This window comes from Mytilus galloprovincialis, chromosome 4 (genome assembly GCF_965363235.1).
Source record: "Mytilus galloprovincialis chromosome 4, xbMytGall1.hap1.1, whole genome shotgun sequence".
NCBI lineage: Eukaryota > Metazoa > Mollusca > Bivalvia > Mytilida > Mytilidae > Mytilus > Mytilus galloprovincialis.
This window is the reverse complement of record NC_134841.1, coordinates 1,043,169-1,057,946: the sequence shown is the minus strand read 5'-3', so window position 1 is coordinate 1,057,946 and position 14,778 is coordinate 1,043,169. Positions and strand designations below refer to the sequence as shown.

The window sequence follows — 14,778 nt, the reverse complement described above, 5'->3', positions numbered from 1 at the left end:
TAAAAAACTGATTTCTTGAGCTGTAAATATCTCAAATTTTACCCCTTAAAAGGTAGTGAAGATCATGTAGATATCTTGACTCTTACATATACTTTTCAATTTCACATTTGACTGTATTGAAATTAATTTTAAATATTTTAACCTGTAAAAGTCACAAGAAAAATAATGATTAAGGAGTACGTGACAAATTATAAATGCACTACATCAAACTTGTGTGTATTATACTTGTTGTTGAAACCACACGGATTATTTCCAGCAATTATATAAATATCAAGTTTTCAAGTTTTTATTAAATCAGGAAAATCAATACAAGTATAATGATGTCTTCCCCCACATTAACATCATATTACATCACATAAATAAATATATATTATGTATGACAAAATACCTAATCAAGGTTAAATGAATAAAATTACAAAGATTCAAGCATTATTGTATATAATGGCATATGTTTTTTTGTATCATCAATATTTTGTTGGTTATTTAAACTAATAATGGTTTTCATAACTTTTTCAGAGCGCAAATCTTGTGAATTAATATTTAGTTGATTAAATAGTTGTTTTCTATAATTTTCAATTTTTTTGCAATAAATAAGGAGATGTTTTTCATCCTCTATTTGATTGCAGTTCAAGCATATTCTGTTTTCTCTTTTAATTTTTGGTCTGAAATATGTACCCTTTTCAATCAAAAGAGGGTGGGAACTAAAATAAATTCTTAATTTTGTAAGATTTCTTGTTATATTAGGAGAACATTTATACTATAGATAATGTTGTAATTTAAATTCTTCTGAATAAATACTGGCATACTTTTCTAGATTATGTAAAGTGTTATTTATAGAATGTTGGTTATTAATATTTTCCTTTAAGTTCTTTAAATTGAGATTATTGTCTATTAAATTATATTTTTCAATAGAGTTCGAGATAAATGTGTGCCAAGATCTGTGTCCATCAATAAATAATGAATGATCTAATCTATATGTTTCACTAAGCAATCTGTCAGATGGAAGCTGTTTAAGTCGATCATAATATTTAAGGGCTAGGATTAGTATATGATTCAAAGTAGGTTGTCTTCCTAATTCACACTTCACTGCCATATTTGAACTTTTCTTGTGAACTCCTAAAATATTTTTACAGAATTTATTATGAATTTTTTCAAAAGGTAATTTATCAATATTTGAGTGTTTTATATTGTAGTCATTAATCCATATTTCAGACCCATAAGTACTGATGGGTTTTATAAGAGTATCAAATAGTTTTAATTTTAGTTTATGATCTATAGTATTGAATCCAAATGTCTTAGAATGCAGAGAAAAAAGTGCCTTTAGGCTTTGTTTATATAAGTGTTCTGCAGCATGTTTAAAATTTCCATTAAGGTAAATGATAATACCCAGATATTTATATTTCTCAACAATTTCAATTTCTTTGTTATCATAAAAAAAAAAAAATTTTGTTTTATTTAAATTGACATTCATCTTCCATCTATCACAGTATGTTTTTAGAGAATTTAAACAGGATTGAGACCTTCTTTGTTTTCAGATAGTAATAGTAAATCATCAGCATACAATACGCACTTCATTCTAGTGTCTGTAAGCTGCACCGGAAAACATGATTCTTCGGGGAAAATTGAATCAAATGATCAAATAAGAGGGGGCTTAAGCCATCGCCTTGTCGCACACCTTTTCCTAATTTAGATGACTCAGGAATAGTGTTATCTTTTTTTACAACAAATTTTGCATTATTATACATATTGTGAAGTAATTGGAAAAAATATCCTTTGACTCCCAGTTTTAAAAGTTTTTCAAATAACCCATCATGTCAAATTAAATCAAATAAAATTGAGAATGGAAAAGGGGAATGTGTCAAAGAGACAACAACCCGCCCAAATAAAAAAACAACAGCAGAGGGTCACCAACAGGTCTTCAATGGAGCGAGAAATTCCCGCACCCGGAAAAGTCTACAAAACAGGCATATATCTGTTTTTTGTGTTAAAAGATATATTTGTTCAGTATTGTCTTTATTGTAAATATATGATCAGTTGTACAGTAATCTGGTGTGAATCCGGCTTGAAATTTGTTATATAGATTATAATCATCTAGGTATCCATTAAGTCTAGTTTGTAATAAAGAAGTGAAAAGTTTTCCGAAGCAGCTTGTAAGACCTAGGCATCTGTAATTATCACAACAATTGATATCACCATTCTTATGTATAAGTGTGGTACATCAGATATTCCAGCAATCTGGAAAGACACCCGATGACAAAATCCTATTAAATAAATTGACATATGAAGGTAATAACTTATTTTTTCCATATTTTATAAATTCGTTAGGAATCAGTTAATGCGTGGTTGTTTATTGTTTTTTAACTTATGAATACCTTTACGGACTTTATTATAATGTTACATCACATAAAAATGAACTCATTTGATGTACAACTAAGAGACAATCCCTGTGTAAGTATTCTTTAGTTAAAAATTGTAACGACTTTTTTTAGTCACTTTAGAGTGTACGGCTTGTTTTTAGTCACTTTACATTGTGATACCTGGTCAAAGTCACATTCTATTGGACGACCTGATTTAGTCAGTTTAGATTGGACGACATGTTTTTAGTCACTTAATATTGTGCGAGCTGGTTTTAGACATTTTAGTTTGTAAGACCTGTTTTAGGTCACTTTATATTGTGCGACCTGTTTTTATACGACCGCAAAAATTGAAATTTTTTTGGTCGTATATTGGTATCACGTTGGCGTCGGCGTCGGCGTCGTCGTCGTCCGAATACTTTTGGTTTTCGCACTATAACTTTAGTTTAAGTGAATAGAAATCTATGAAATTTAAACACAAGGTTTATGACCACAAAAAGAAGGTTGGGATTGATTTTGGAAGTTTTGGTCCCAACAGTTTAGGAATTAGTGGCCAAAAAGGGCCCAAATAAGCATTTTCTTGGTTTTCGCATTATAACTTTAGTTTAAGTAAATAGAAATCTATGAATTTTGACACAAGGTTTATGACTACAAAAGGAAGGTTGGGATTGATTTTGGGAGTTTTGGTTCCAACTGTTTAGGAATAAGGGGCCAAAAAGGGGCCCAAATAAGCATGTTTCTTGGTTTTCGCACCATAACTTTAGTATAAGTAAATAGAAATCCATAAAATTTAAACACAAGGTTTATAACCATAACAGGAAGGTTTGGATTGATTTTGGGAGTTTTGGTCCCAACAGTTTAGGAATAAGGGGCCCAAAGGGTAAAACATTAAACTTTGTTTGATTTCATAAAAAATTGAATAATTGGGGTTCTTTGATATGCCGAATCTAACTGTGTATGTAGATTCTTAATTTTTGGTCCCGTTTTCAAATTGGTCTACATTAAGGTCAGAAGGGTCCAAAATTAAACTTAGTTTGATTTTAACAAAAATTGAATACTTGGGGTTCTTTGATATGCTGAATCTAGAAATGTACTTATATTTTTTTTATTATTGGCCCAGTTTACAAGTTGGTCCAAATCGGGGTCCAAAATTAAACTTTGTTTGATTTCATCAAAAATTGAATAATTGGGGTTCTTTGATATGCCAAATCTAACTGTGTATGTAGATTCTTAATTTTTGGTCCCGTTTTCAAATTGGTCTACATTAAAGTCCAAAGGGTCCAAAATTAAACTAAGTTTGATTTTAACAAAAAATGAATTCTTGGGCTTCTTTGATATGCTGAATCTAAACATGTACTTAGATTTTTGATTATGGGCCCAGTTTTCAAGTTGTCCAAATTAGGATCCAAAATTATTATATTAAGTATTGTGCAATAGCAAGATATTTTCAATTGCACAGTATCATGAGTATTCAGCAATAGCAAGAAATCTTCAATTGCACAGTATTGTGCAATAGCAATTATTTTCAATTGCACAGTATTGCGCAATAGCAAGAAATATCTAATTGCACAATATTGCGCAATAGCAAGAGATTTTCAATTGGAGTTATCTTTCTTTGTCCAGAATAGTAGTGCACTTTTTTTACATTTTAATATTTTATGATGTATTTAAATGAGTAGTTATTGTTGCAAACTCCATTAGTAATTTGAATTGAGATCAGTTTAGGAATAAGGGAAAGGGGGATGTGAAAAAAAATTGGGGGGGGGGTCAATTTTTCTCATTTCAGATTTCATAAATAAAAAGAAAATTTCTTCAAACATTTTTTTGAGAGGATTAATTTTTAACAGCATAGTGAATTGTTCAAAGGCAAAAAACAAATTTTAAGTTTATTAGACCACATTCATTCTGTGTCAGAAACCTATGCTGTGTCAACTATTTAATCACAATCCAAATTTAGAGTTGAATCCAGCTTAAAGTTGTGTCCATACTTGCCCCAACCGTTCAGGGTTCAACCTCTGCGGTCGTATAAAACTGCGCCCTGCGGAGCATCTGGTTAGTCACTTCATATTGTGAAACCTGGTTTTAGTAACTTTATATTGTGCGAGCTGGTTTTAGTCATTTTAGTTTCTACGACCTGTTTTTAGTCATTTCATATTGTGTGACCTGGTTTTAGTCATTTTAGTTTGTACGACCTGTTTTTAGTCACTTTATATTGTGAGACCTGGTTTTAGTCACTTTATATTGTTCGACCTGTCACAGTTGTTTGTCACTTATTATTGTGAGACCTGTTTTAGTCACTTCATATTGTGATACCTGGTTTTAGTCACTTTATATTTGTGCGACCTGGGTTTAGTCATTTTAGTTTGTACGACCTGTTTTAGTCACTTCATATTGTGATACCTGATTTTAGTTACTTTCTATTGGACGACCTGTTTTAAGTCACTTTATATTGTATATGTTTAGTCGTTTTTGATTGTACGACTTGTTTTGTCACTGTATATTGTATGACGTCACATACGATTGTATGTTTATTGACATAATATTTCCCAAAAGTCAAAATGATCTGAAGATTATTTGAGCACACCTATCTGAAGATTATTTGAGCACACCTGGTCTGAAAGGCTATTGCAAGCAATTGTTAGACAATTCTTATTGGACGCTTATACCGGAAATAACAATGTTTACCAATTGTAAGACAACTAATGGAGAAAAAACAATTATTGCCCTTGAACGACGATTTCTACACATTTATGCTTTTTTAGGAAACTATTATATAGAGAGAAACTTTCAATAAACGATTGATCACAAAGATTTGATTTACTTATAAGTAAACACGACGGAAATCGGCAGTCGACTCAATGAAAGGAGTTATTTCCCTTGACCAACTATTTGAACTAGCTTACATTTATTTTGACAAACTATAGAGGACAGAGATAACCCGTATAGGAAATAAATACACAGAAAAAAATATCTACAATAATATGGTCGAAATTGTCTGCCGACTTCTGTATGAGTTATTGCGCTTTATTGACAATCATGAAAACTAGATATATATACTGATTTTTCAACAGCAAAAACTATTTACATGTACAACTTAGTCAAAACGGCAATCTACTTTTAACAAGAGTAAACTATTGTTGTCCTTGAATCATAATTGAAACCCACTATATTTAATATATCCTTATTATCTTGAAAACTATAATGGATATAGACAAAAACTTGGGGAAGCAAAACATATCAGCAGGACATTTTGTTTTGTCATACAGTAACACTGTTTTCATTCAACAGAAACAAATCATATTGCAATCGTATATGATTCAATTAATTCAGTGTCACAATTCTCATTGATGACGCTTTAGTAATAATTATTTCAACAAATTCCTCATTATGACAAAATCATAAAAAACATAGGACGTTATTAAATCAAAAGTTTATCAATATGAATAATTATTATTACTAAATTGATGTCGAATTATTATTTACCTGTAAAATGCTCTACGTAGACACTACATCTTTAATATGTTTGTTATATGCACGTTCAGGACCCTTTAATGTTAACAAATGTTTGAAAATCTATGTGATGCGTCGTAGCTTAATATTATCACGCATATCTTATAAATATTTAAATCACATTTCTCAAATACTAACAACAGAATAGCAACTGGTATTTAACTAGACAAACACGTAAAAGGTAAGATAGTTTTTTCTTTACTTATTAATATCAATATAAGACAGAAAATGTTGATAATAAATTGTATAAAGATACAATAAACAGATTAGACAAAGCCCTTGCGATGGCCACTGTAGAAGGGTCTTGCGGTGGCCACTGTAGAAGGGTCTGCTTTGTATACTATAACTCACAGAATAAGAATGAAACATACCTCTTTGTTGGGTATCTGTTATGTTTGACATGCATGCTGAAAAGCATTCATTATTATTTAAAACTAAGCCGGCAAAGTACATTTTAAAACTAAGCCCGCAAAGTACATTTTTAAACTAACTAAAGCCAGCAAAGTACATTTTTGAAATTTCAGAAGTATACTGGAGCCGCATTTGAAAATTGTTTTGCTTTTTTGCCCGGTTTAAATTTATTTTTATTTTTGGTCATACAATGGTCTGATTGTTTAATTTTTCACCTGCATATGTCCAATAAAATAGTAAAACATGACTGACATTTCACAATCTGTTGTCGGTTACAAGGTGTATTAGTATACTAGTGTGAAATTAATTGCAAGTATGAACATCTGGTTATATTGATCATATTTGTGAGTATATATATATGTTTTTACTTACATTATTTACACTGTAAGGAAAGGAATATTTTCATGTTTATACGATACTTTGGTGTTAAGTTAAGATGTAAGTATGACTTCATTAATTATATTATACACAGATATATGCCTTTATCAGGCTATAAAAAGTACAGTTAGATTTAGTCTTTTATACGTATCAGACTTTAAAATGTACAGTTAGACTATAAGCTTTGATATACACCAAGCTGTAAACTGTACAGCTAGATTTTGTAATTAGGGATTATACTATAAACTGTACAGCCGAATGTAGACTTAAATAAACATCAAGCTATGAACTGTACAGTTAAATTTTGTGTTTTGAGACCAGACTATAAACTGTACAGCCGGATGTAGACTTAAATATACACCAAGCTATAAACTGTACAGCTAGATTTTGTCTTCTTATGAGATTATACTATAAACTGTACAGCTGGATGTAGACTTAAATAAACACAAAGCTATAAACTGTACAGCCGGATGTAGACTTGAATATACACCAAGCTTTAAACTGCACAGCCGGATGTAGACTTGAATATACACCAAGCTATAAACTGTACAGCCGAATGTAGACTTGAATATACACCAAGCTATAAAATGTACAGCCGGATGTAGACTTGAATATACACCAAGCTTTAAACTGCACAGCCGGATGTAGACTTGAATATACACCAAGCTATAAACTGTACAGCCGAATGTAGACTTGAATAAACACAAAGCTATAAACTGTACAGCCGGATGTAACCTTGAATATACACCAAGCTTTAAACTGCACAGCCGGATGTAGACTTGAATATACACCAAGCTATAAACTGTACAGCCGAATGTAGACTTGAATATACACCAAGCTATAAAATGTACAGCCGGATGTAGACTTGAATATACACCAAGCTATAAACTGTACAGCCGGATGTAGACTTGAATATACACCAAGCTTTCATAGAGATCACTATACATGTAAAGATTACAGTTAGATTTAGTCTTATATATGGAACAGACTATAAACTGTACTGTTAGCTTTGGTCTTTTGTGGGAATCAGATTAATCTCTACAATTTGATTCAGTTTTTTTTTAGTTATCCCACTGTATCTGCTACAATTTGATTTAAATCTTCACAAGTTCAGGGGGTCAAACTTCGTGTGTATGCCTGTATAGAGGGTCAGACTTTAGATTTAAATCTTCACAAGGTCAGGGGGTCAGACTTCGTATTTATGCGTTTATAGAGGGTCAAACTATTTATTTAAACATTTACAAGGTCGGGGGGTCAAACTTCGTATGTATGCCTGTATAGAGGGTCAGACTAAAGATTAAAACCTTTACAAGTTCAGGAGTCAGGCTTCGTATTCATGCCTGTATAGAGGGTCAGACTAAAGATTTAAACTTTTACAAGGTCAGGGGTCAGACTTCGTATTCATGCCTGTATAGAGGGTCAGTTTAAAGATTTAAGCCTTTACAAGGTCAGGGGTCAGACTTCGTATTCATGCCTTTAAGATGGTCAAACTATAGATTTAAACCTTTACAAGGTCAGGGTTGAGACTTCGTATTTATGCCTATATAGAGGGTCAGACAAAAGATTCAAACCTTTCAGAGGTCAGAGGTCAGACTATAGATTTAAACATGTACAAGGTCAGGTGTCAGACTTTTTATGTAAGCGTTATTTTCATTGCAAATCATATTCCAGTCAATCTAACTTAGTCGCCATTACTTAAAATCAGACCGCATTTAGAAAAATAGTTTTGAATTGTTTTTTCCTCGGTTTTAGTTTTAACGAAGATTTGTTTTCTCTATTGATTTATGACATTTTAACATCGGTAAACTACTGTAGCTTTTATTTATGATGAAGCGCCATTGTGAGTTTTCTTTCTGTGATGTTTATATAGATATAGGAAGATGTGGTATGAGCTCCAATGAGACAACTCTCCATCCAAATAACAATTTATTAAAGTAAACCATTATAGGTCAATGTACGGCCTTTTATGTCAATTATATACCAATTATGTCATTGTCAGTTGCCAAAATATAGTATCAATGAGTTTTAGAAGAAATGTATATTCCAAAGGAGCGATACAAGCTCCTAAAATTCGTCGTAACCTTGTCCTCTTACCTAACAAATGTAGATCGGTGATAGCGATAATATTGAATATATTTAAGGTAACTTGTTTACTAAGCGAAGATATACAGTTTTTCAGAAAAGATTTACATAAACGAGTTTTGTTTATTATTTACAACTTTTATATCGTTAAAAGAATCTTGAATTTATTATACACATCTCTATCTGTTTAAATCAAGTTTAAATATAGGAGAAAATAGAAATACATATATGAAATAATTCGAAACAGTTATTTAGAAAAAAAAAGTTTGTTAAATGAAATAATTTGAAAGAATTCGTAAAAGTAATTTAATACATATATTTTTGTTAATGTTTTTAATTGTATATGTTACTTGTCTAAATACATAACATGTCGGACTGTTTATGCATGGAGTGGTGCAGATTATAATTATTCAATAATAAAGATTATTTATTGAAGACTATTAAGTCACGATCTGCATTGTACCGTGTGCTCATTTGGGAACATGTTTTACAAGAATTAATAAATTGTTTCAGAAAACTTTATACATGTACTCTAAATATATGTATGTTAGTACTTCACAAAAAGGTTTCATGTTCAGATGCTTTATTTTTATCATTTGATCAGTAACGTTTGCAGTTTTTATTGTGTAATAATAAATTCCCTGCAGTCATATGGCTGTCCATTAATGTTGTACGGGAGAATTATATCTACAGCTACCTTTGTGGTATTGAACCAAATAAACTTTAATGTAAGAATCAGTTGATTGTAATCTAGCAAAGGTAGATTATTTACTCAGAGCATACAGAACTTAATAAAGTTGGTTTACTGTTAAAAGACCGAAAGTTAACCTATAGATGTTACTGACACCAAGTTTGTTTACGGTTAAAATCCGAACCTATAGATGTTTTTCGTCAGATTGCGAGTTAAATACCTCCTTCTCATGGTTCACTGATTAACATAATATTTACATAAAAGCCTCTCGTTATTTTATATCAAAGGATTTCATACATTTTCATTGTTGTGATACACGTATTTTGTACTTGTTTATTAAAGGCGAGAAATAGATAATACGTAGTATATCTTAGGAAGACCTTGTCCTATAATATCCAGTCGATGGAGGAGAAGCGTGACATGCCAGTATATCTACTATTGTTATTTTGTCGGATTGCTGTCTAATCAATTATCACCATCTCATTTACACCCCTTTTTAAAGTTTATAATGTGTGACAGTCAACACGCATTTCTTGAACAAAGCTATAATAAAGTGCATGTGAATTCAAGTAGGCTAATCAGTTTTACCTTTAAGAATGAAATACATCTTGGTGTTAATGTTTTTGCACAAAACTTGAAAGGCGAAGTTAAAATAATTCATTTAAAAAACACCAGACACTTGATCAAAATGTTACGTAGACAAAACACAGTTGTTATATAACTGGGCCTTTCCACTTTTTGTTTCGCACATTAGTAAAAACTAACTTTGTGTTATCAACTGTACCAGGCGAGGATACCTTAATATTTCAATTATGTACAACATGGTGAAATATATTAACTTGTACTGTTATACCACTGTCCCAGGTTAGGGGAGGGTTGGGATGCCGCTAACATGTTTAACCCCGCCACATTGTGAATGTATGTGCCTGTCCCAAGTCAGGAGCCTGTAATTCAGTGGGTGTCGTTTGTTTATGTGTTACATATTTGTTTTTCGTTCAATTTTTGTACATAAATAAGGCCGATAGTTTTCTCGTTTGAATTGTTTTACGTTGTCATTTCGGGGCCTTTTATTGCTTACTTTGTGGTATGTTCTTTGCTCGTTGTTGAAGGCCGTAAGGTGACCTCTAGTTGTTAATTTCTGTGTCATTTTGGTCTCTTGTGGAGAGTTGTCTCATTGCTAATCATACCCCATCTTCTTTTTTTACATTTATACAGAGTAACAGCATAAACAAATTATTCATCCATTTTCCGAACGAAATGAAGACAAAACACATATTAAACCCCCTCTAGTCTCATATTAATCCCCAATCCGGTACTATAATAATTCCCTCTCTTGTCTGATATCAATCCCCTCTCCCCTCCAGTCCGAAGGAAGGAGTTATTCTGGTTTTTGTATCTCCCTCCTTTCAATCGTCCGCGCTTTCGTCCCATAAACTATTCGTTTCATTAATTCGAGGAAACTGCAAATCAGAGCCCCCTAAAATGTTATGGCAAGCCTATTAGTTATACACTAGTCATTTTTTGGGCCCTTTATAGCTTGCTGTTCGGTGTAAGACAAGACTCCGTGTTGGTCGAAGACCGTACTTTGACCTATAATGGTTTACTTTTAAAAATGTAAGTGATCTAAGTAAACCCTAGGAGCTGTGACATATTGTATCAACTTAGTATATTAAATATTTAGGAAAATTACAGTACCTATTTAGGGTCCGGTATGACAAATTGTGAAAGATTTAAATTTTGTGTTTGCGATAAACGAAAAACAAATATGACAGACAGCTACCAATGACAACCACCGATTTACAAGATCCTGGTATACACACATTGTTTTAGGTGAAATGTGTGTGCGCGCTCAACTTCCCCCCTAATTTGGATACATGTAACAGCACTTTAGGAAACACGTCTGCCCCCCACAACTCCATTACCATATTATGAGTTAAAGTTAACCATAATGTAACAAAAGTTTTTCTAACTGATGATACTTAACAATGGATATCAATCATTAATATGCATTTTGTCATTACTAGAAGGTATCTCCATTTAATTTAGATCATAGTCTGACTACTAATACTTTCACTTTACATTTGTATACAATGCATTTATTTTATTCAATAAAACATTTTTTATGTTCCCCAACTGTCATTTTGACAAGTGTTTGTCTTCATGCTGTTCACCTGGTGGTAAAATAAATTGTCAGTGTCAACACCTAACCGGTCATCATCTTCATTACTGTCCACTTTTTTATAACGTGTGAATTTTTTTTACAGGGATTTGATTTAACAACAATTGGTAAGACGATTTTTAATCATAAATATTTAAAAAAAGGAAGGGGGGGGGGGGGTACAATCAGAAGACGATTTAAAATAACAAATATGTCAACAATACTAGCTATAATTTATTAGGTCAATCATTTATCATTTAAATTATAAAGGTGTGCGATCAAACTTTGCAAAAAATTTGAAAAATGTGTGACAAAGTGGAAAAGGGGGAAAGGGGGGGGGGGGGGTGTTCATAGCTTGAAGAGACGATTTTAAATAGGCAATATTATGTTGTACTGTTATACCACTGTCCCAGGTTAGGGGGGACCCCGCTAACATGTTTAACCCCGCCACATTATTTATGTCCCAAGTCAAGAGCCTGTAATTCAGTGGTTGTCGTTTGTTTATATGTTACATATTTGTTTTTCGTTTATTTTTAGCTCACCTGGCCCGAAGGGCCAATTGATCTTTTCTCATCACTTGGCGTCCGTCGTCCGCCGTCGTCCGTCGTCGTCCGTCGTCGTCGTCGTTGTTAACTTTTTACATTTTGAACTTCTTCTAGAGAACCACTGAATGGAATGAAACCAAACATAGCATAAATGTTCCTTATGAGATGCTGACCAAGTGTTGTTACTTTGTAGCCCATCCATAATCCAAGATGGCCGCCAGTGGGGGACTTAGTTTAACATTGGACCCTATGGGAAATACATACAAATGTCTTCTTTTAGTGAACCACTGAATGGAATAAAACCTAGCATAGCATGAATGTTCCTAATGAGATGCTGACCAAGTGTTGTTACTTTGTTGTCATTGCAACATCCAAGATGGCCGCCAGTGGGGTGGGGGACTTACAGTGGCGGATCCAGAACTTTTCCTAAAAAGGGGGGGGGGGGCACTGACTGACCTAAGGGGGGGCCGCTCCAGTCATACTTCAATTATTCCCTATATAATCAACAAAATTTTTCCCACGAAAGGGGGGGCCCGGCCCCCCAGGGCCCCCTGGATCCGCCTATGACTTAGTTTAACATAGGACCCTATGGGAAATGCATACAAAAGTCTTCTTGTAAAGAACCACTGAATTGAATGAAATCAAACACAGCATGAATGTTCCTTTCCTTATGAGGTGCTTGCCAAGTGTTGTTACTTTTAGCAAAATTTTATATTTTTGTATATGATTTCAAAAACCCAAGTAAATCAGGTGAGCGATACAGGCTCTTGAGAGCCTCTAGTTTTATATAAATAAGGCCGTTAGTTTTCTCATGTAAATTATTATATTGTCATATTGAGGCCTTTTATAGCTGACTATGCGGTGTGGGCTTTGCTCATTGTTGAAGGCCGTACGGTGACCTAATAGTTGTTAATGCCTGTGTCATTTTGGTCTTGTTGACAGTTGTCTCATTGGCAATCATACCACATCTTATTTATAATATGTGACGGGAGTACAATTGGATATACGATGTGTAACAAGTGGTTGGGTCTACGATTGCTAATACGATTTTAAACATGAATTACGATAATTGAGGGGCGGGGGTGATATACTACTAAGTTAGATATATACTAAACGGGGAGATGTACATACAATTGGTATGAAGATTATAAACATTATAAATATCAAATATTATACGGGGGATAAACGTAACTTTTTGGTACATGTAACTCTACATAAGGTATAGGGCTCATATCTTTTAAGTCGCTCTACATTAAGTATAGGGCTCATGTCTTTTATGTCGCTGTACATTAAGTATAGGGCTCATGTTTTTTAAGTCACTCTACATTAAGTATAGGGTTCATGTCTTTTAAGTCGCTGTACATTAAGTATAGGGCTGATGTTTTTTAAGTCACTCTACATTAGCTATAGGGCTGATGCCTTTTGACTGTCGCTCTTCATTAGGTATTGGAATCACGACGGTAACTGCACATTATATAGAAAGCATGCCTTTTGATTGTCACGCCACATGAGGTATGGAAATCGTGCATTTTGACTGCGACTCTACATTATGTATAGGCATGTCTTTTGACAGTAACTCTACATATGATATAGAAAGCATGCCCATTGACAGTCTTTCTACATTGTGTATAGAATCATGTATTTCGACTGTGACTCTACTTAAAATATAGAAATGTTGCTTTTTATCTGTCACGCTACATTAGGTTTAGACATCATGCCTTTTGACTGTCACGCCACATTGGGTATAGAAATTTTCTATTTTGACGGTCACTGCACATTATATAGAAATAGTTATCAAAGGTACCAGGATTATAATTTAGTACACCAGACGCGCGTTTCGTCTACATAAGACTCATCAGTGACGCTCTTGTCAAAATAGTAATAAAGCCAAACAAGTACAAAGTTGAAGAGCATTGAGGATCCAAATTCCAAAAAGTTGTGCCAAATACGGCTAAGGTAATCTATACCTGGTATAAGAAAATCTTAGTTTTCGAAAAATGCAAAGTTTTGTAAACAGGAAATTAAAAAAAAATGACCACATAATTGATATTTATGTCAACACCGAAGTGCTGACTACTGGGCTGGTGATACCATCTGGGAAATCATGCCACTCTACATGAGGTATATAACTCATAACTTTTGACAGCTACTTCACATGATCCTAAATGAAGTATAAAACTCTTGCTTTTTGGGCGCCACTTCAAATGGGGTATATATATATAGATATATACTATAGATAATTGAGCTGATCTGTAACAATAACATCTCCATGCCTTATATATCATGTACTGAAGTACGCCACTAGATTAAAACTGACGAGGAAAGGTAACACACGGCCATTGAAAGCTTTATTATTGTAGAGCCCAGGTGGTCTTTTGGTCTAGAGGGACGGCTGCAGTGCAGGCGATTTGGTGTCACGATATCTCAGTAGCATGGGTTCGAATCCCGGCGAAGGAAGAATAAAAAATTTACGAAAGCAAATTTACAGATCTAACATTGTTGGGTTGATGTTTAGACGAGTTGTATATACATAATGTACACAGCCATGTATCACCATCATTGATGGCGATCCGATGGATACATCTGTTGTAGAGTTGTCACTGACTCAGACGTACTTATGAATATAATTATTTTCTGTGACTGTATCTT

The 14,778-nt window shown here is 33.2% G+C and overlaps 1 protein-coding gene across 7 annotated transcripts in view; it reads left to right on the top strand.

The window, feature by feature from the left end:
* Nucleotides 1-14,778, top strand: part of LOC143071085 (solute carrier family 23 member 2-like) — a 73,538-nt gene that overhangs the window by 28,665 nt on the left and 30,095 nt on the right. The window contains exon 1 of one of the 7 annotated variants that reach the window (XM_076245172.1): nt 5,915-6,045. The exons of 3 other annotated variants lie outside the window; for them this stretch is intronic. Coding sequence is in view for 1 of the 4 variants with exons in the window: in XM_076245171.1 (XP_076101286.1) it covers nt 6,712-6,713 (2 nt within the window). In the remaining 3 variants the exon portion in view is untranslated. Of the gene's footprint in view, nt 1-5,914; nt 6,046-6,530; nt 6,620-6,692; nt 6,714-11,626; nt 11,713-14,778 lie in introns of those variants that run through there. 3 more of the 7 variants (XM_076245174.1, XM_076245171.1, XM_076245173.1) reach the window with 3 other exon arrangements.